Genomic DNA, 23357 nt, shown 5'->3' on the forward strand with positions numbered 1-23357 from the left:
TCCAAAACTAATTTAAATGGTTTATTTTTAATAATCATAGGCCAGATAAGTTAATCTCATAAATTATTACTTATGTCTATAGAAATCCTACATGTTATAGACATCCAATTTACAGGTCAGGCAGGAACCAATTAGCTACACAAAAATCCCCTCTATTTCCACCAATCTCTCAGCCTCTCTGGAAAATAAATAATCTGTCACGGGAGAGTGATGTCTTCTTGTAGCCAGGGAAACTTTGACATGCAATAATCCTTCCTTACCATAGTTTTTCTTCTCTTTCACATGATTGTGCAAAGCACAAACTTTTCCATTTTCTTTTATCCTGTGCTGCTAGTAGCTTGGTTAATTCCATTTTGAGCAATTTCACTCCCTTGTACACATTCTCTTTTAGTCTCCTTCTGCCTTCTTTTCTTTCAATTCTTGCCTAATTATCTAAAGGAATATCTCACACTCTGTTCCATTTACATGTGTCCCAAATGATCCTAATTAGAGCTGATAAGCATTAAGAGTAGTGCTTAGTGAGATCCCCATACCAAGAAAAAGAAAAGGGATTATACTTAGAAATGAAAAAGCCTGTGATATCTACCCTGAATGTACTCAGAAGTTACTTTCAGAATGATCAAAAATCATCTTTATATTCCTACTCAACCACTCTAACTAAACTACTTTTGTTCAAACATCAGATTTTAAGATAAATAATAATCTCATATTCAAGCTCTATTTAAACTGATTTTGTTTCAATACATGGTTTTGTCCTAACAGCATGGTAAGATGGAAAGCCCATGAGCTAGCTAAGTGTCTTGGTGCAAGTTGCTTAATCATTCTGAACTTGTGTTGACTATAAAATAGGAAGAGTACCTATTTCATAGAGTTGATAGAAGGATTATATAGCATGCATTAAAGGCTTAGATAATACGATGAGTTTTTTTAAAGTATGAGTTTGCTTTCTCAGCTTCTCCTTATTTGAATAGCAACAGTTTTGCTATTTTTTCACTGCCTACATAAAGCACAGCATTATAGATTAAATAAATCTTTTGAGTTACTCTGGAAATCTAACAATTATCTCTATCAAACTATATTGTTCTTGCTCTTGTTGTTTAGTAGATAAGTTGTGCCCAACTCTTTTGCGACCCTATGGACTGTAGCATGCCAGGCTCCTCTGTCCATGGCATTTCCCAGGCAAGAATACTGGAATGGGCTGACATTTCCTTCTCCAATATTGTTCTTGCTGCTGCTGCTGCTAAGTCACTTCAGTCGTGTCCGACTCTGTGTGACCCCATAGGCGGCAGCCCACCAGGCTCCCCCGTCCCTGGGCTTCTTCAGGCAAGAATACTGGAGTAGGTTGCCATTTCCTTCTCCAACGCATGAAAGTAAAAAGTGAAAGAGAAGTCACTCAGTCGTATCCGACTCTTCGCGACCCCATGGACTGCAGCCTACCAGGCTCCTCCGTCCATGGGATTTTCCAGGCAAGAGTGCTAGAGTGGGGTGCCATTGCCTTCTTAGCTCTAAGCAATTCACTACAAATGATCCACTGTAATACAATCTATTTGCAATTCATGGATTGTACATATTTTCTCAAATAATAAAATATAAAGATTTTATTGAAAGATTTTTAAGAATAGAGGCAGAGTTAAAGTTCTATCAGTCATATGATATACTATGTAATAAATAATATATATATAAAACAAAAGAACAAAGCTGATTCTATAGTTATACCGTAACTGTGATCTCTGCCTCATCCTTCACATTTTCATTGATGATTTCTGACAGCTGTGAATTTATTTTCTTTACTACAAAGCATTTTATCTGAAGACATCTTGCTGCATCAAGTACTCAGGGCCCCGACTTTTAAACTAATTTTCTGTCTTCAGGGCAGTACAATGATGTCAACTACCTTGTTAAAAAGTCTCCCAGTGGGTCAAGAACTCTGGGATTATAACCAATAACTACAAATTTTAAGACTTATATTTATGTATCTGGGATACATAATAGTTACCTCTTGAGTTAGTATTATTTAAAAATTTATCTTCATATTAACAAAACAAAAAATGCAGCAAGGCTGAACTGCCGTGAGGCAATTACAAGCAAGGTATTGGGTATAAAACAGTAACATAACTGTATCTTGAAAACAGTTTCTGGGATCAAAAAAGAAAGAAAATGAGGATTATATCAGAATACAATTTATAAAAATTGGCAATAAATGCTGGAGAGGGTGTGGAGAAAAGGGAACTCTCTTACACTGTTGGTGGGAATGCAAACTAGTACAGCCACTATGGAGAACAGTGTGGAGATTCCTTAAAAAGCTGGAAATAGAACTGCCATATGACCCAGCAATCCCACTGCTGGGCATACACACTGAGGAAACCAGAATTGAAAGAGACAAGTGTACCCCAATGTTCATTGCAGCACTGTTTATAATAGCCAGGACATGGAAGCAACCTAGATGTCCGTCAGCAGACGAATGGATAAGAAAGCTGTGCTACATATACACAATGGAGTATTACTCAGCCATTAAAAAGAATACATTTGAATCAGTTCTAATGAGGTGGATGAAACTGGAGCCTACTATACAGAGTGAAGTAAGCCAGAAAGAAAAACACCAATACAGTATACTAATGCATATATATGGAATTTAGAAAGATAGTAACAATAACCCTGTATGCGAGACAGCAAAAGAGACACAGATGTATAGAACAGTCTTTTGGACTCTGTGGGAGAGGGCAAGGGTGGGATGATTTGGGAGAATGGCATTGAAACATGTATAATATCATATGTGAAACGAATCGCCAGTCCAGGTTCGATACATGATACAGGATGCTCGGGGCTGGTGCACTGGGGTGACCCAGAGGGATGATATGGGGAGGGATGTGGGAGGGGGGTTCAGGATGGGGAACACGTGTACACCTGCTGTGGATTCATGTTGATGTATGGCAAAACCAATACAATATTGTAAAGTAACTAGCCTCCAATTAAAATAAATAAATTTATATTAAAAAAAACTAAATGGGCACAGAACATTAGTATGTATTTAAAAAGAACACACAAACTGAAGGATGTACATCAAATAAATTAGAATGGTTGCTACAGGGGTAGAGAGGAGATGAAGTGCAGAGGATAGAGATAAAAAGGAATGAAGGAATGAAATAAACAAGCAAGAACAAGACCTGCCAGCATGGTGCAGGTGTTATGATCATGGAGTTCGAGGCCATCTGCCTGGGTGTGACTCTATGCCCTTGGATGAAATATTCACCTCTCTGGAACTTGGCTTGCCTATCCTCAAATGGGGTTTATAATAATTCCTACTTCATATAAAGTTGCTATGTAGATTAAATGAATTAACACTGATAACATTTAAACAGCTCCTAGCAAAATAGCATGACGCATATATTTGTTACACTTAAAAACATAGATGAAAATAATAAACGCATGAACTAAGGAATCTGAAGAACTCGAATGTCTCCATTTGACTGACTGTGTGTGTGTACTTTAGGGCCTTTCCTTTGCACAGGAGCTGTCAACTTAAAATATAGCACGCAGTCATCATACAGCTGTCAGGCCATGAAATTCCAGCTTGATATGATGAAGTCAAGGCAACAGTTCCTTGAAAGTGCTTCCACGTTGATCCTCTCTACCAAGGGGAAGATTCTGAAACCAGGAATCCAAACTCTTATGTAACACACCGACTAGTCCTACCAGCAATTATTTAATTCCAGAATTTCATGTAAGCAAGAGGAAGAAAGCATAGTGAGGCTTATAAGAAATAGCTTAATTTCGATCTTTCTCTGTGAGCAACATCACCATTTTCCTAATAATGCTGGTCTCAATCCTTGCAGGCATCAGTGACTAATGTCTTTTATTAAGGACACTAGGTGTTACTGTGGAATCAAAGAAAAAACAGGCTGATTTTTTTCCTTCCAATGTCAGTTATTATTTATTTTCTGCATCTAGTAAGTCAACAAGCCTTCCTGTTTACCTGCCATGGAAATGTTTCTTGCATCTATCCCACCCTCTGTGTCCATGGTAACCACTGTTTGCATTCTCATGAACTGGTTACCACATACCAATCCATCCTCACTCTGATATACTTTAGAAATACTAAACTACTCTGTTAGTGTGTCCAATTTGTGATAAATTAAAAGTAAAAAAGAGAGAGAGAGAAAAGTAAAAAAAGAAAAATCAGTACAAGCCAGAAATAGTCCATTAGTAGTAACTAGGTCACTCTACAAATAAAAAGTGAATCAAATGGATTTGGGTCCAACTAGTCTATGAAGATAAAGTACCTTCCCGGGGAACAGATATACAGAGAGCAGGAAACCTGAACCCTGTTTGATGTCGATTACAAACTCTTGATTTTCAACCAAAGTTTATTAGAGACATAAAAGACCCTTGGAGATTTTAGGGGCTTGGAGATGGGTGGCTAATATCAAAAGAGCAACAGGACATTTGTTATGAAAACAGTGAGAGTTTTGAAGAGCCATAGCTGTGGGTTCAGCAGGGAAAGTAGACCATAGGAAAAGATCAGAGACCTAACTGTGGTTAGGAATTCTGTCAGGAACAGTATACAGTTGTTGGCATCTGGGAAGAATCAAAAGCAGGGTCTGCTTCTCAGGGGGCCTGCTGACACAAAGCCCTCGTGCCTGCTCAGGACATATGGCCCATCCCCTTTATTACCACTGCTGGATATCTCATCAATTCTCAACTTGCTAACAACCAAGAAACAACAGGCTCATGAGAAATAGCCAAAATGATAGTGGCTGGGAAGTTGAGGGTAACAATTTTCTCCATTTTCCAAATTTTCTTTTCTTTTCTTTTTTTTGGTCACACTGCACAACATGTAGTATCTTCCTTGACCAGGGATCAAACCTCTGCCCCTCCCGGTGGGAGCTCAGAGTCTTAACCACTGCACCATCATGGAAGTCCCCAAATTTTCTTTAACAAATGCTATACTGCTTTTACAATGTAGAACTTGAAAGATAAAATTAATTAGGTGTGAAAAAAATCAAATTTGCCAATTACAGACTCCTGTGGATTGGAAGTTCCTCTTCTCAAATGTCAAAACCAGCTGGGAATGGCACTGAATTGCCAATAACTTCCTCACACAATACTGCTCTCATTTGAATACCAAACTAACTGTAGGACAGAATGGTGGTTTGGGTTATGGGAGAGAAGAAAGCAATTTCTAAGGATCAGACAGGACAGGTGTGGGCAAGATTCAGCAATAGGTGGCTTTGGAACACCCAGGAAGAGAGGGGATGGAGAAGGAATATGATGGGAATATGCTAGACATAAAAGTGATCTGGTAGTCCAGTGGTTAAGACTCTGTGCTTCCAGTGCAAGGGGGCCACAGAATCAATCCCTAGTTGGGGAACTAAGCTGAGTGGCGAGGCCAAGAAAAACAACAACAAAAAAAGTGATCCATTTTTTAATTACATTGAAAAAAAAAAGGAAAAAACTCTTTCCTCTTTGACTCTCCTGTGTGATAAAAAGTCCTTGCTACCAAGACCAAGAACTCCACCTGGTGTCATTGGTAAGACAGGGCAAATGGGGGAGCCTGGGTCTCTTCCTGCACCAGGCAGGACACTAGGGCGCCCCCTTGAGGAATGCCTGGGACTGAAGTGAGAGAGGAAGAGAAGGTTACATTCTGCCCTTTCTGGTTCTCACTTCAGGCAGACAAGTTCTGCTTCACCTGACATCTCTATATGACTCCTACTTAAGGTTTCATGGGTGAGAGCTTGAGAAATGAGTAGAGAAGGGGGTCAAAGGGTACAAACTTCCAGTTGTAAAATAAATAAACCCCAGGGATGAAATGTATAGCATGGTAACTATGGTGACCATGATTAATAATACTGTACTTCATATTTGAAACTTGCTAAGAGAGTAGATCTTAAAAGTTATCACAAGAAAAAAAATGTTTTTAACTGTGTGGTGATGGATGTTATTTGTGGCGATCATTTCACAATATGTACAAATATTGACTCATTACACTATATACCTGAAACAAATACAATGTTATAGGCCAATTATACTTCAGTTTAAAACAAAAGATTTTGTTTAGAAAAAAATATACAAATGTGTGTGAGTAAAGTATAAAACCCAGTCATCTGAACTGAAAAAGTACACAAATTTGAATACAATATATGCATACACGAGAAACTATTACATTATACAATTCAAAAGGTCTTACTTTCAAACAGTGCTTAAAACTGTATGATGGGTATCGATCACCACCTTCTCCACTTTCAACACGCCTTTTACAAAATACGACGGCTTTTTCATACAGGAAAAGGTGCCGCTGCATTGGTTTGAATCTAGCAAAATCCTTCATCTTTGTAGTACCTTTCTTGTGTCCAATCCAAACACTGAACGCACCCTGCATTATCATCTTGCCCAGCTCATTTAAGTTTCCCTGGAACAGAAAACCTCAGCTCATTAGTACAGGGCAGAAGGGCATTCAGATCTGACAGCATCATTACAGTGTTTAGTTTAAGCTACTAAAACCCTGAAGCATAATTTATAGTTTTAAAAGTTTCATTCATCATAACTTTTCACATGAAAACATGCCATGTGTCAGCCAGTTACAAAATGACTGTGGGACTGGGAGATAGAAGAAACCTTCTTTTCCCTGGCTTCATGTCTCCAATGTGGAGGTATTTCAGCTGGGCCAACTCTCCCCATGGCTTCCTCAGTCCTGATTGGCGAGTGAGCTCTTCCAGTCCAAGTTTTCCCACGGGGTGGAGCTAACTCCTAAAGATTTGATCTCTTTCTTCCATCTCTCTATCTTGGACCTGGGCAAAGAGCACTTCTGAGACCATATGTCTCCTTAGAATAGACCCAAATATCCCATCACGTGGGATCTCCCAAGGTCTGCACTTGGGGGTAGGCCTTGTTAGGTACAAGGGGAATGTCGTAAATCCATCTGGCTGCTGATCTGAAGCCAATTTTCCACTTAGCATCATAAGTAATAATGCTGACATTTAGATCCTTCGTTTGTCTGCCTCTCACGTCTTATTTCTCAGTTGTTCCAGGAGAGGAAGAAAGAGATGTTAACATGCTTACCCTGTAAAACTGCAACAATCATGAAGATCTACTTACGATATAGCCATTTATTGCAGTCTGATGCATTAAGTCATTAACTGACTTCAGTAAATCCAGCATTGTGTCAAGTGCCTCCTTTAATTCTACAGATCCGACACAGTCTTTGCTATATTTTAATAGCTCCTGTAATTAGAAGTCAAGAGTTAAACTTAATATTAGGCAGATATTAATAGCTGGAGAAAATGAATATATTTTTCGCTAACATGCTTTCAAGGAGGAATCCAAAGATAATGGCACTTTTTTGAGTAATTTCTTTCACATGCTATTTGTCACATTAATACTATATTTAATAACAATGTCAAAACTGGGGAAGAAATGGAATAGTGACTAAACAGTAGAAAGTAAAGAACATTCAATACTGGCAAACAATAGCTATTAGGACACACTAGAGATTCGTTTTTAAAACAATTACACATCTTTTTGGTCCTCCATGTAGAGCAATTAATTTTATTCACCATGCGTACACCATAGAACATTGTGAAAAGACATTTTAAAACAATGTTGTATTTATACCTAACATGACATTTTAGGAATCCTTTCACATTACTGAGGGATATTCTATCTTTATTTTTCACTGAGAAGGCTCATAGGAAATACAGTCTCAAAACTGTAAGAAGTATTTGTTTAGTTCCACTTAACAACAGTAAACCTTCTGCAGTCAATCTTGTCCATGTATCACTGTAACTTGTATGGACAGAAACAGCTAAAAGCATAGATTCTACTGCTATATCTAGCCCTCCCAGTCAGGGAGCCTACCTATTTCTAGTACTTCCTTTTTAATGGCTTTGCTACATCTGACCCAAAAAAGTAAGTAAAGAAAGAAATGCTTCATGTAATTACCTTCAACAGTAACTGGTATTTAGTGATACGTTGCACTGGTTTCAGTAAATAGGAATCCAGACCAAGTCTGTGTTTCAATTTTCTTTGACATTCCTGTCATTAAAATAGAATTATTAATAAGTTTAAATTAAGACATTTGCCTATGAAAATGCCAAATGTTCACTGATTAGACCCAATGCATGGATGTTTCTTACATCTCAAGGAAAATTTACCAGAAAGATCGCTGTCCTATATGGTATGGAAATTTTAAGAGGCAGTATATCTGGAAAACTACAGTGAACATTATTTCAAGGATTGGAGAGAGAGAAAATCCCCAAATTTCAAAGACAAAAAAAAATTATGTATAAATTCACAATCATGTGGAATGCTTAAAAAGTCAGAAAGCAATGAATGATCCTAGGTTAACATGACCAGAAAGTTCTTCAGAGTATCCAAGAAAATTAACAAAAGGCTCAGTTCCACATGACAAGACCCAGAAAAGAAATAGGTTGCACTGAATATAAATCAGACTGGGTATGAGAAGAGTTTCCTAAATGTCACAAGAAAAATATAGCCTTTATCAACTAGTGCTATATTTCATCTGATTACTGGCTTGCTGCCACTATAAATATAGGAGTCATGACTCTGGGTCCTGGGAACATTGTAGAGTCCATATTTAGGGCAAAATGAAGCTATTTGGGATGAAATGTGCATATAGGAAGTGCAGAACACAAAGGGAATGGGAGAGGATATACCTATGTAAGATCCAGGACCCTCCTCTATATATGGGTAAAATTCAATACATCTAATTCAATTATCAATTTATGGTTAAAAATGGTGAACTGATACATGTATTTGGCTCTTCTCACTCATGAAATACAACTAACACGATGGAAACATTTTTACAAGGCAAAACCTAAAGTTACAAGCTGAGAGAAGGGAAAACATCTACAAAATTTGGAAACTGGCAAAGGGCAACCCCAAGGAATAACTCAATTTATGTTCAAGAACACCTTTCCCCCTCCTCCAAGAATGCCTTCCTCCTCTGAAAGTTGGAGATGAAGGTGGGGTTTAAGAAAAAGATGGTTGTATAAGAAGTAATTTTAAATGCTTGTTTAAGGGGTGGTCCTAAGATGGCAGAGGAATAGGACAGATAGACCAGTTTCTCGAACACAAATTCATCAACAAAACATTTGAACGCTGAGCAAATTCCACAAAACAACTTCTGAATGCTGGCAGAGGACATTCAGATCAGATCAGATCAGATCAGTCGCTCAGTCATGTCTGACTCTTTGCAACCCATGAATCACAGCACGCCAGGCCTCCCTGTCCATCACCAACTCCCGGAGTTCACTCAGACTCATGTCCATCGAGTCAGTGACGCCATCCAGCCACCTCATCCTCTGTCGTCCCCTTCTCCTCTTGCCCCCAATCCCTCCCAGCATCAGAGTCTTTTCCAATGAGTCAACTCTTCGCATGAGGTGGCCAAAGTACTGGAATTTCAGCTTTAGCATCATTCCTTCCAAAGAAATCCCAGGGCTGATCTCCTTTAGAATGGACTGGTTGGATCTCCTTGCAGTCCAAGGGACTCTCGAGAGTCTTCTCCAACACCACAGTTCAAAAGCATCAATTCTTCGGCGCTCAGCCTTCTTCACAGTCCAACTCTCACATCCAGGAAAAACCATAGCCTTGACTAGACGAACCTTTGTTGGCAAAGGACATTAGGCACCCAGAAAGGCAGCCCATTGTCTTCGAAAGGAGGTAGGACAAAATATAAAAGATAGAAAGAGAGACAAAAGAGTTAGGACGGAGATCCGTCCCAGGAAGGGAATCTTAAAAAAGAAAGAAGTTTCCAAACACCAGGAAACACTCTCACCGGCAGGTCTATTGCGAGTCTTGGGATCTCAGAGGGCAACATAACTGGGAGGAAAAGTAAATAAATAAATAATCAAAACCCACAGATTACGTGGCTAACAGCAACTCCCAACAGAGAAGCAGCCCAGACGCTCGCATCTGCCACTAGCAAGCGGGGCCTGGACAGGGAGGCACGGGCTGCACTGCTTAGGATAAGGACCAGGCCTAAATGCCCCAAGGGCAATCTGAGGAAACTAATTTGAGATAGCAACCCAGACTGTGGGATAGCTATCCCACGAAAAGCCCTAACCTAAGACACTGCCAGGCCCACTCACAGAACAAAGGACTGAGCACAGCTAGCCAGCTGTGGACCGGCCCATCCCCCACCGGAGACAGGCAGGAGAGGGCAGCCAGCCAGAGCTGGAAGCGTGCAATCGCAGCCTGGGAGAGGCATCCTCTACCAAACTGCAAGCAGGCTTCGTTGCTAACCAAGACTTCTTGGGATTCTGGATGATTGACATCCACCAGGAGGGTCGCAGCCAGAGATCAGCTCTCCAGAAGAGACACACGGCACACCTGAGAAGGCACGCCCATTGTACACCCAGAAAACTGAGTGGAGGGACAGGGGAGGCAATAAGATGCACCTCCAACTGGGGGTGACTGCGCTGGGCAAGCACCTGGTCACCTGAGCTGCTCGGACCTGGGAAGGGCACAAAACGCAGGCCCAACCAAGTCTACACCTTTGTAGAGTACCCAAGAACCTGAACCTGAGTGGCTTAGACGGGGGAAGTGCATGCAACCCAGGGCCCACATCAGACAGTTTCCAGCAGAGCAACCTAAAGCCTGAGAAGTGTAGACTGGGAAAGCACACACACTGTGAGTGGGGGCAAACCCAGTGCTGCTGAAACACTGTGAGCACTCCCCACACACTCCAGTAATATTTGTTTGCAGTGTTCCTCCCTCCCCACATCAAGACTGAATAAGTGAGCCTAAAAAAGGGACCACCACTGCCCACTTGTGTCAGGGTGGAAATGAGACACTGAAAAGACCAGCAAACAGAAAAAGCTAAAATCAACAGAGGGAACAGCTTTGGAAATGACAAGTGCAATAGATTAAAACCCTGTAGTTAGCAATGACTGCATAGGGAGGGATCTATAGATCTTGAGAGTATAAGCCAGATCAGGGAACTATCAGAAATGAACTGACCCCACACTGTCCACAACAACACCAGAGAAAGTCCTAGATATATTTTTTATTATCATTTTTAAATTAATTTTTTTTTACTTTTACATCCTCTATTAATCCTTTAATTTTCATTTTTATAACCTACTATTACTTTGTAAAAAAAAAGGACCCTATTTTTAAAGCAAAGTGAAGTGAAGTCACTCAGTCGTGTCCGACTTTTTGCGACCCCATGGACTGTAGCCTACCAGGACCCTCAGTCCATGGAATTTTTCAGACAAGAGTACTGGAGCGGGTTGCCATTTCCTTCTCCAGGGGATCTTCCCCACCCAGGGATCAAACCCGGTCACCTGCACTGCAGGCAGATGCTTTACAGTCTGTGCAACCAGGGAAGCAAACTTCATATATATATTTTATAATGTTTGTGAATTTGTTTTTTTTTTTAATATTGTATTTTTGAGAATCTAACCTCCACTCTAGATTTTTAATCTTTCCTTTTTGGTATTTGTTATCAATTTTGTACCTTTAAGAACTCAATCTTCATTACTCATTTTTACTTGGGAGTGAGATTACTGGCTTGATTGCTCTTTCCCCCTTTTAACTCTCCTTTTTCTCAACCAGGTCGCCTCTAATTCCTCCCTCCCCTTTCTCTTCTCTATCCAACTCTGTGAATCTCTTTGTGTGTTCCGGGCTGTGGAGAACACTTAGGGAACTGATTACTGGCTAGATCTGTCTCCCTCCTTTTGATTCCCCCTTTTATCCTCCTGGCCACCTCTGTCTCCTTCCTCCCTCTTCTCTTCTCTCTGTAACTCCGTGAACATCTCTGAGTGGTCCAGACTGTGCAGAGCACATAGAGAAGTGATTACTGGCTAGCTTGCTCTCTCCCCTTTTGATTCCCCCTCTTCTACTCCTGCTCACCTCTATCTCCCTCTTTCCTCTTCTCTTTTCCATGTAACTGTGTACCTCTCCGGGTGTCCCTCATTGTGGAGAAACTTTTCATTATTAACCTAGATGTTTTATTATCAGTGTTGTAAAGATGGAGAACTCTTGAGGCTACTGTAAGGAAAAGACTGAAAACCAGAAGCAGGAGGCTTAAGTCCAAATCCTGAGAACACCAGAGAACTCCTGACTCCAGGGAACATTAATTGACAGGAGCTCATCAAACACCTCCATACCTACACTAAAACCAAGCACCACCCAAGGGCCAACAAGTTCCAGAGCAAGACATACCATGCACATTCTCCAGCAACACAGGAACACAGCCCTGAGCTTCAATATACAGGCTGCCCAAAGTTACTCCAAAACCAGACATCTCATAACTCATTACTGGACACTTCATTGCACTCCAGAGAGAAGAAATCCAGCTCCACCCACCAGAACACCGACACAAGCTCCCCTAACCAGGAAACCTTGACAAGCCACCAGTACAACCCCACCCACAGGGAGAAAACTCCACAATAAAGAGAACTCTACAAACTGCCAGAATACAGAAAGGCCACCCCAAACTCAGCAATATAAACAACAGGAAAAGGCAGAGAAATACACAGCAGGCAAAGGAACAGGATAAATGCCCATCAAACCAAACGAAAGAGGAACAGATAGGGAATCTACCTGATAAAGAATTCTGAATAATGATAGTGAAAATGATCCAAAATCTTGAAAACAAAATGGAGTTACAGAGGAATAGCCTGGAGACAAGGACTGAGAAGATGCAAGAAATGTTTAACAAGGACCTAGAAGAAATAAAAAAGAGTCAATATATAATGAATAATGCAATAAATGAGGTCAAAAACACTCTGGATGGAACCAACAGTAGAATAATGGAGGCAGAAGATAGAATTAGTGAGGCAGAAGATAGAATGGTAGAAATAAATGAAGCAGAGAGGGAAAAAGAAAAAAGAATTAAAAGAAATGAGGACAACCTCAGAGACCTCTGGGATAATGTTAAATGCCCCAACATTCGAATCATAGGAGTCCCAGAAGAAGACAAAAAGAAAGACCATGAGAAAATACTTGAGGAGATAATAGTTGAAAACTTCCCTAAAATGGGGAAGGAAATAGTCACCCAGGTCCAAGAAACCCTGAGAGTCCCAAACAATGGGGACGGAAACAGTTACCCAAGTCCAAGAAACCCTGAGAGTCCCAAACAGGATAAATGCAAGGCAAAACACCCCAAGACACATATTAATCAAATTAACAAAGATCAAACACAAAGAACAAATATTAAAAGCAGCAAGGAAAAACAACAAATAACACACAAGGGGATTCCCATAAGGATAACAGCTGATCTTTCAATAGAAACTCTTCAGGTCAGAAGGGAATGGTAGGACATACTTAAAGTGATGAAAGAGAAAAACCTACAACCCAGATTACTGTACCCAGCAAGGATCTTATTCAAATATGAAGGAGAAATCAAAAGTTTTACAGACAAGCAAAAGCTGAGAGAATTCAGCACCACCAAACCAGCTCTCCAACAAATGCTAAAGGATCTTCACTAGACAGGAAACACAGAAAGGGTGTATAAACTCGAACCCATGGCAATGGGATCATACTTATCAATAATTACCTTATGTAAATTGGTTGAATACCCCAACCAAATGACAAAGACTGGCTGAATGGATAAAAAAACAAGACCCCTATATCTGTTGTCTACAAGAGACCCACCTCAAAGCAAAGGACACATACAGACTGAAAGTGAAGGGCTAGAAAAAGATATTCCATGCAAATAGAGACCAAAAGAAAGCAGGAGTAGCAATAATCATATCAGATAAAATAGACTTTAAAAAAAAAGGCTGTGAAAAGAGACAAAGAAAGATGCTACATAGTGATCAAAGGATCAATCTAAGAAGAAGATAGAACAATTATAAAAATATATGCACCCAAAATAGGAACACTACAATATGTAAGGCAAATGCTAACAAGTATGAAAAGGGAAATTAACAATAACACAATAATAGTGGGAGACTTTAATACCCCACTCACACCTATGGATAGATCAACTAAACAGAAAATTAACAAGGAAACACAAACTTTAAATGATACAATAGACCAGTTAGACCTAATTGATATCTATAGGACATTTCACCCCAAAACAATGAATTTCACCTTTTTGTCAACTGCACATGGAAACTTCTCCAGGATAGATCACATCCTAGGCCATAAATCTAGCCTTGGTAAATTAAAAAAAAAAAAAACAGAAATCATTCCAAGTATCTTTTCTGACCACAATGCAGTAAGATTAGATCTCAATTACAGGAGAAAAACTTAAAAATTCCAACCTATGGAGGGTAAACAACACGCGGCTGAATAACCAACAAATCACAGAAGAAATCAAAAAAGAAATCAAAATATGCATAGAAATGAGTGAAAATGAAAACACAACAACCCAAAACCTGTGGGACACTGTAAAAGCAGTGCTAAGGGGAAGATTCATAGCAATACAGGCTTACCTCAAGAAACAAGAGAAAAGTCAAATAAATAACTTAACTCTACACTAAGCAACTAGAAAAGGAAGAAATGAAGAACCCCAGGGTTAGTAGAAGGAAAGAAATCTTAAAAATTAGGGCAGAAATAAATGCAAAAGAAACAAAAGAGACCATAGCAAAAATCAACAAAGCCAAAAGCTGGTTCTTTGAGAAGATAAATAAAATTGAGAAACCATTAGCAAGACTCATAAAGAAACAAAAGAAGAAGAATCAAATCAACAAAATTAGAAATGAAAATGGAGAGATCACAACAGACAACATAGAAATACAAAGGATCATACAAGACTACTATCAGCAACTATATGCCAATAAAATGGACAACCTGGAAGAAATGGACAAATTCTTAGAAAAGTACAACTTTCCAAAACTGAACCAGGAAGAAATAGAAAATCTTAACAGACCCATCACAAGCACGGAAAGTGAAACTGTAATCAGAAATCTTCCAGCAAACAAAAGCCTAGGACCAGACGGCTTCACAGCTGAATTCGACCAAAAATTTAGAGAAGGGCTAACACCTATCCTACTCAAACTCTTCCAGAAAATTTCAGAGGAAGGTAAACTTCCAAACTCATTCTATGAGGCCACCATCACCCTAATACCAAAATCTGACAAAGATGCCATAAAATAAGAAAAGTATAGGCCAATATCACTGGTGAACATAAATGCAAAAATCCTTAACAAAATTCTAGCAAACAGAATCCAACAACATATTAAAAAGATCATACATCATGACCAAGTGGGCTTGATCCCAGGGATGCAAGGATTCTTCAATATCCACAAATCAATCAATGTAATACACCACATTAACAAACTGAAAGATAAAAACCATATGATTATCTCAATAGATGCAGAGAAAGCCTTTGACAAAATTCAACATCCATTTATCATAAAAACCCTCCAGAAAGCAGGAATAGAAGGAACATACCTCAGCATAATAAAAGCTATATATGACAAACCCACAGCAAACATCCTCAATGGCGAAAAACTGAAAGCATTTCCCCTAAAGTCAGGAACAAGACAAAGGTGCCCACTCTCACCGCTACTATTCAACATGGTTTTGGAAGTTTTGGCCACAGCAATCAGAGCAGAAAAAGAAATAAAAGGAATCCAGATTGGAAAAGAAGAAGTAAAACTCTCACTGTTTGCAGATGACATGATCCTCTACACAGAAAACCCTAAAGCCTCCACCAGAAAATTACTAGAGCTAATCAATGAATATAGTCAAGTTGCAGAATAAAAAATTGACACACAGAAATCCCTTGCATTCCTATACACTAATAATGAGAAAACAGAAAGAGAAATTAAGGAAACAATTCCATTCACCATTGCAACAAAAAGAATAAAATACTTTGGAATATATCTACCTAAAGAAACAAAATACCTATATATAAAACACTGGTGAAAGAAGTCAAAGAGGACACTAATAGATGGAGAAATATCCCATGTTCATGGATTCGAAGAATCAATATAGTGAAAATGAGTATACAACCCAAAGCAATCCATAGATTCAATGCAATCCCTATCAAGCTACTAACGGTATTTTTCACAGAGCTAGAACAAATAATTTCATAATTTGTATGGAAATGCAAAAAATCTCGAATAGCCAAAGCAATCTTGAGAAAGAAGAATGGACCTGGAGGAATCAACCTGCCTGACTTTAGGCTCTACTACAGAGCCACAGTCATCAAGACAGTATGGTACTGGCACAAAGACAGAAATATACATCGATAGAACAAAGTAGAAAGCCCAGAGATAAATCCACGCACCTATGGACACCTTATCTTTGACAAGTGAGGCAAGAATATACAATGGAGAAAAGACAATCTCTCTAACAACTGGTGTTGGGAAACCTGGAGAGCCACTTATAAAAGGATGAAACTAGAACACGTTCTAACACCATACACAAAAATAAACTCAAAATGGATAAAAGGTCTAAACATTAGACCAGAAACTATAAAACTCCTAGAGGAAAACATAGGCAAAACACTCTCCGACATAAACCACAGCACGATCCTCTAGGACCCACTTCCCAGAATATTGGAAATAAAAGTAAAACTAAACAAATGAGGCCTAATTAAAATTAAAAGCTTCTGCACAACAAAGGAAACTATAAGCAAGGTGAAAAGACAGCCTTCAGAATGGGAGAAAATAATAGGAAACAAAGCAATGGACAAGAATTAATTTCAAAAATATACAAGCAACTCCTGCAGCTCAATTCCAGAAAAATAAACGACCCAATCAAAAAATGGGCCAAAGAACTAAACAGACATTTCTCCAAAGAAGACATACAGATGGCTAACAAACACATGAAAAGATGCTCAACATCACTCATTATCAGAGAAATGCAAATCAAAACCACAATGAGGTACCATTTCATGCCAGTCAGAATGGCTGCTATCCAAAAGTCTACAAGCAATAAATGCTGGAGAGGGTGTGGAGAAAAGGGAACCCCCTTACACTGTTGGTGGGAATGCAAACTAGTACAGCCACTATGGAGAACAGTGTGGAGATTCCTTAAAAAACTGGAAATAGAACTGCCATACGACCCAGCAATCCCACTGCTGGGCATACACACTGAGGAAACCAGAATGGAAAGAGACACGTGTACCCCAGTGTTCATCGCAGCACTGTTTATAATAGCCAGGACATGGAAGCAACCTAGATGTCCATCAGCAGATGAATGGATAAGAAAGCTGTGCTACATATACACAATGGAGTATTACTCAGCCATTAAAAAGAATGCATTTGAATCAGTTCTAATGAGGTGGATGAAACTAGAGCCTATTAAACAGACTGAAGTAAGCCAGAAAGAAAAACACCAATACAGTATACTAACGCATATATATGGAATTTAGAAAGATGGTAACGATAACCCTGTATGTGAGATAGCAAAAGAGACACAGATGTATAGAACAGTCTTTTGAACTCTGTGGGAGAGGGCGAGGGTGGGATGATTTGGGAGAATGGCATTGAAACATGTATATTATCATATGTGAAATAGATTGCCAGTCCAGTTTCAGTGCATGATATAGGGTGTTTGGGGCTGGTGCACTGGGATGACCCAGAGAGATGGGATGGGGAAGGAGGTGGGAGGGGGTTTCAGGATAGGGAACACATGTACACCCGTGGCAGATTCATGTCAGTGTACGGCAAAACCACTGCAATATTGTAAAGTAATTAGCCTCCAATTAAAATAAATAAATTTATATTAAAAAAATAAAAAATACAAATATAAGAACATAAAGAAATAAAAATAAATGCTTGTTTAAGAAGTAATTAGATACAAACAATTGTTGGCGGGGATGTGGGGCAATTAGGTCCCTCATACACTGCTTGTAGGAATATAAAATGGTGCAGCAACTTTGGAAAACAATCTAATGGTTCTTCAAAAAGTTAAACAGAATTGACTTAGCAGTTTCATACCCAGGTTAATGGAAAAGAGAAAAGAAAATAATGTTCACACAAAAGCTTGTACACAAAAGGTGAAGTGAAGTGAAAGTCACTCAGTCGTGTCTGACTCTTTGTGACCCCATGGACTATACAGTCCATGGAATTCTCCAGGCCAGAATACTGGAGTGGGTAGCCTTTCCCTTCTCCAAGGGATCTCCCCAACCCAGGGAATGAACCCAGGTCTCCTGCATTGCACGTGGCTTCTTTACCAGCTGAGCCACAAGGGAAGCCCACACAAAAGGTAGAGACAACTCAAATGTCTATCAGGTGATGAATGGGTAAATAAAATGTGGAATATCCATACTATGGAATATTATTAGGCCATAACCAATGTGAAGACAACAGAAATTCTGCAGGGAGGCAAGAACAATGAAAGAAAGCTAAATTCTCATCTTCTTTCGTGGGAAGCAGCAATATAAGTATGATATTTGGAGATATGGAGGTAAATAATGAAAGAGATAGCTAAAAAAGCAGAAAGTAGTTGCCTCTAGGGAGTGGCAAATATGTTGGTATACATATATGTATATTTTGGGGAAGGTCAAACAGCACCTTTAAATATATATATAAAAGGCTTCCTCAGATGGTAAAGAACCTGCCTGCAATACAGGAGATCCAGGATTGATCCCTTGGTCAGGAAGATCCCCTGGAGAAGGGAATGGCTACCCACTCCAGTATTCTTGCCTGGAGAATCCCATGGACAGAGGAGTCTGCTGGGCTATACTCTATAACGTTGCACAGAGTCAGACATGACTGAGCGACTAACACACACACACACACACACACACACACACACACACACACACACATATATATAACTTACTGAAAGCAGAAAATGAATTTATAAATAAGAAATATCCCAGTGTCTTCCACAGAGACTTTATCCAATACTTGAACAATTACTATACCTGGAAAAAGGCGCATTCTGAATACTTCTTCCAAATTGCCTCTGACCTGGGCTTATTCTGACAATACTTCGCATACATTTGAAAATCATCTTTCTGTGATAAAAAGAAAATGCAAATGTATTAGCGATTTGTGAATATGTCCTTTTCTTATCAAGAAAGGCTGAGCAAGAGTGAGTGTGGTCAAGCATCACAGGGAATGTGGCTTAAAGGGCCAGGTTAGAAGCCTTCTTTATATTCCAAGACCAGCATGCCCAGCAAACCGGGGAGAGGGACACATAATTATGCAAGCAATTTCATAACTTCCACTTATCAAGTTTGAGAGTTAGAGGGAAAAAAGCTTTCTCTGAATGAACTATGAAAACAGACTACTTTTTTGATTACTATGAGCTAACCAGGTACCAAGAGATACACTCTTTCTTTGCTCTCAGTTACTCCGTTCCCTAATGAATGAACTTAATAGTAACTCCCAAGGTCCTTGGGTCCCCATTGGACCATCATCATTGTACCAGAACCCTGTGCAGTATCTGCTCACCCTCTTCTCTCTCCCTGTTCATTTGACCCTCATCTAATGGGCTACCTCCTACTCAGTCATTAACACTCATCTCATGAGTCATCTCTTCTATACAGCCATCATTTATACCTCCAATCAATATCAGATGCACTTCTTCTTGGCTCCTATAAGACCCTTTGTACTACATTAATACAGCACAACTGACACTGGACACAGTGGAATCCCTCTTTTCCTATGTGAATAGTCTTGATATTCCACATTGTCTAGTTCAGTGCTTGGCTCAAACTAGGTACTTAATAGTTGATGACTGCTGAATGAATGAACAGATCAATAGGCATTTATTAAACTACTGGTTTCCAAGAACTCTGCTGACCTTACTAGAGATAGAAAAATATATAGGATATGGACCCTGCCTCAATCAGTTTTCCATCTAGTTGGAGAAAGAATTCATGAAATTCATGTGTAAACATGCGTAGTACATGTAAAATTCCCAATGAGTAGCACAGACATTAAGTACCATATAAGTTCAAAGGCAAGAGGAGCTGCTGTTGCTTAGGGAATTAGGGAAGAATTAGGGAAGAATCTGGCCATGGTTTCAGTTCAGTTCAGTTCAGTTCAGTCGCTCAGTCGTGTCCAACTCTTTGCAGCCCCATTAACTGCAGCACACCAGGCCTCCCTGTCCATCACCAACTCCTGGAGTTTACTCAGACTCATGTCCATTGAGTTGGTGATGCCATCCAACCATCTCATCCTCTGTCGTCCCCTTCTCCTCCTGCCTTCAATCTTTCCCAGCATCAGGGTCTTTTCAAATAAGTCAGCTCTTCTCATAAGGTGACCATGATTTAAATGCCTTTAAATGTTAGGATATATTGAGAAAGGTTCTGCCTTATCCTTACTATCTTCTCACTCCATAAACACTTCCTGAGATAAGATATCTCCTTGGACACTTTCAGTGATCACCTCTATCAAACTGACTCTCAAGTCAAAACAAAAGTGATCTTTCAGGAAGTGGAGGAGCTAGATAAGCAGAGAATATTGTGAGAGAAAACTCTAATGGAGGAGAGTGTGATTATAGAGCCTGGGAAGTCAATTATACTAAGCACACCCGTGGGACACAGAGACATGAGCCTCCTTGAAAGATATTGTAGAACAACAAGAACACACAGCTCCCTGTTTTGCAAAGTTCCTGTGATAGATGCCTTGGTGTCTGAAAGCCAAATATTTGATTTGAAGACTTCACATACATTAGAGGGGACTATCAGGGCATCTCTCAGGCTAGAAATTAACCAAGCCAAGAATGGTGTGCCAAGATGATTCCAACTCTTGCATCTTCATAGTCAGGATGGTCCCTGGACTCCTGGGATCACCCAGGGGTCAGAGGTCACAAGCTGAGCCACTGTAGCATTTGATGCCACAGAATACAATAGCCATTTGTATGCTCCAATACACCATTCCTGTAACAAAACTTGATTTAGCATTAAATACTTGCTGGAGTGATGTGTCGCCTGCAAAAATAAAAGGATATAAAAAATGATGCCTACCTTGTCTCCAAATCTAGAAAATGACATGCTATGTTGGTGGCCTATATATTTATATATTTTGAAATAATCATTGAACTAACCCTTTCCAGGAAACAAGATCCCACTCTTTCTGGAGCATCAACACAATTTTCCAGACTGCTCATGAAAATGCTGTAAAAATTTCAAAGAAAAAAATATGATTTTATGTGAAATATGCTATATTGGTCAACAACCATTTAAATAATAATCACAAAAAAAGAAAATTCAATTCAGCAATTACATACTTGTTATGGAATTCATATATTTCTGCCATGTTTCCAAAGAGAACATCCCTTTTACTTCTCAGGAGAGGTGGCATAAGAACAAACATCTCTGGATTATCCATCTCCGCTCTATAGCCCTACCCAAAATAAATATATTTATTCATTTAAAAAATAGTCACATCATCATTCGATTGGGCCACCAAAGATACAAGTACAGCAGAATGTATATGGGATTAGAGGGTAAAGTTGTTTGTAATTTTATTATTCATATCTTCTAGTTCCCCCAAGTTATCCACTATTATTATTATTTTCAATAGCAGGACAAGGAAGTTCAGGTTTTCTACTCAGTGGGTAGAAGAAAGGGACAACTTTTTGGCCTTTAGTGTAGCTAAAATGAAAGAAAATACAAACCAGGTATGAAAGATGATATTACAGGTCATTAACTTCTCCTTAAACATGGAATAAGTGTTTGAGTTTTGCCAGACCAAATTAATATTACTAATATGACATTTGTAACAAGTGAATGCTTTTCTCCATACTTAGGGCTTTATCTTATGATCTCTAAATAGCACCCTGGGAATAATTATAACAATCCACTGTATTCCTAACAGAACAGCTTATCTCTTCTGTAATGAATTCTGAAGCCACAATCCTCACTACAGAGGGAGAACCTGAATGCACACATTTAACAATCAAGGAAGGAGACAAAAAGCTAAGTTTGCACTTCCTAATGAATTCCAGAAAAAGAATGCATGTGAATCAGTTCTAATGAGGTAGATGAAGTTGGAGCCTATTATACACAGTGAAGTAAGTCAGAAAGAAAAACACCAATACAGTATGTTAACGCATATATATGGAATTTAGAAAGATGGTAACGATGACACTATATGCAAGGCAGCAAAAGAGACACAGATGTAAAGAACAGTCTTTTGGACTCTGTGGGAGAAGGCGAGGGTGGGATGATTTGAGGGAATGGCATTGAAGCATGTATATTATCATGTGTGAAACAGATCACCAGTCCAGGTTCAATGCATGAGACAGGGTGCTCAGGGCTGGTGCATTGGGATGACCCAGAGGGATGGGATGGGAAGGGAGGTGGGAGTGGGGTTCAGGATGGGGAATACATGTACACCCATGGCTGATTCATGTCAATGTATGGCAAAAACCACTACAATATTGTGAAGTAATTAGCCTCCAATTAAAATAAATAAATTAATTTTTAAAAAAAGACAGGAAAATACAATATGAGTCACTTACCAACAAAACAGTAAACAGTTCCCTAACATATGCCCTCTCCGTCTGTATCAGCTCATTTAGGACGTGGCTAAAATGAAAGGACCGTATTTGTCAGTTATTTTATGGCTTTAGAATTGTATTGTAACATTTCATTTATTATCATGATAAATTGTCTAAGATGAAAATTAGCAGTGCAGAGGAACTACCCATGGTTTGGTTTTATCATCAAAATAAAAAATTAATTCTATGGTTTGTAGAATAAGTACTACCCACAAGACTCTTTAAAATGTATTTAAAAAAAAAAAAAAAAAGAGGAGTGGGGCTCAGGAGTCATTTTTAAATGAGGAAAAAAAAACAAAACTAATTTTATTTCCAACTCACTAAGCTTAAGAATCATTTACTAAAAACTCACAAATCTATTCCTAAAATACTTTCTTGGACAGCACAATTTCTGTGCTATTGTTCTCCCTCTCTCTCTCTCAGAAAAAAATCATATAAGCATTTTAGACACAATTTTCCCTTTTTCCTCAGTAATGTTTTGAAGTTTTCCAAGACATGATATGAATTTATAATACTGGTTTTCCCAAATATAGATCATACTTAACTTTCTGTAGTAACTTTGTTTACTATCTCTTTAAAATAAAATAAAATACATTTTCCTTCCAATGTGATTTCCAATTGACATTGTATTTAAAATTTATTTCCTCACTCCCCAATGTTATCCATTTAATGTAACTTCTTTTTCTTTGTTTTTTGTGTTTTGGCAGCACCACACAGCAGGCAGGATCTTCATTCCCTGACTAGGGATTGAAGCCATACCTGCTGCAGTGGAAGCTTAGAATCTTAACTTCTGAACCACCAGGGAAGTCCCTAATTTAACTTTTATCCTTGGCCTCTTTTTAATTTAATTTTTACACTTTTATAAATTTAACTAACATTTAACAATCTTTGCATATAACTCTGTTTCAAATTATTTGTTACTTGCTCCAAACTACTGGTTACTTACTCAAAACTCTGTGATATAAAATTTAAAAGGT

The 23357-nt window shown here is 38.9% G+C and overlaps 1 protein-coding gene across 1 annotated transcript in view; it reads right to left on the bottom strand.

Moving 5' to 3' along the window:
- MCF2 (MCF.2 cell line derived transforming sequence) overlaps positions 1 to 23357 on the bottom strand; it is a 75763-nt gene that overhangs the window by 19855 nt on the left and 32551 nt on the right. The window contains 7 exon segments of the mRNA XM_059883718.1: positions 6185 to 6406; positions 7093 to 7218; positions 7936 to 8028; positions 18791 to 18883; positions 20923 to 20992; positions 21106 to 21221; positions 22342 to 22408. Of these exon segments, the coding sequence (XP_059739701.1) occupies positions 6185 to 6406; positions 7093 to 7218; positions 7936 to 8028; positions 18791 to 18883; positions 20923 to 20992; positions 21106 to 21221; positions 22342 to 22408 (787 nt within the window).

The sequence above is a fragment of the Bos taurus genome, chromosome X (genome assembly GCF_002263795.3).
Source record: "Bos taurus isolate L1 Dominette 01449 registration number 42190680 breed Hereford chromosome X, ARS-UCD2.0, whole genome shotgun sequence".
Taxonomy (NCBI): domain Eukaryota; kingdom Metazoa; phylum Chordata; class Mammalia; order Artiodactyla; family Bovidae; genus Bos; species Bos taurus.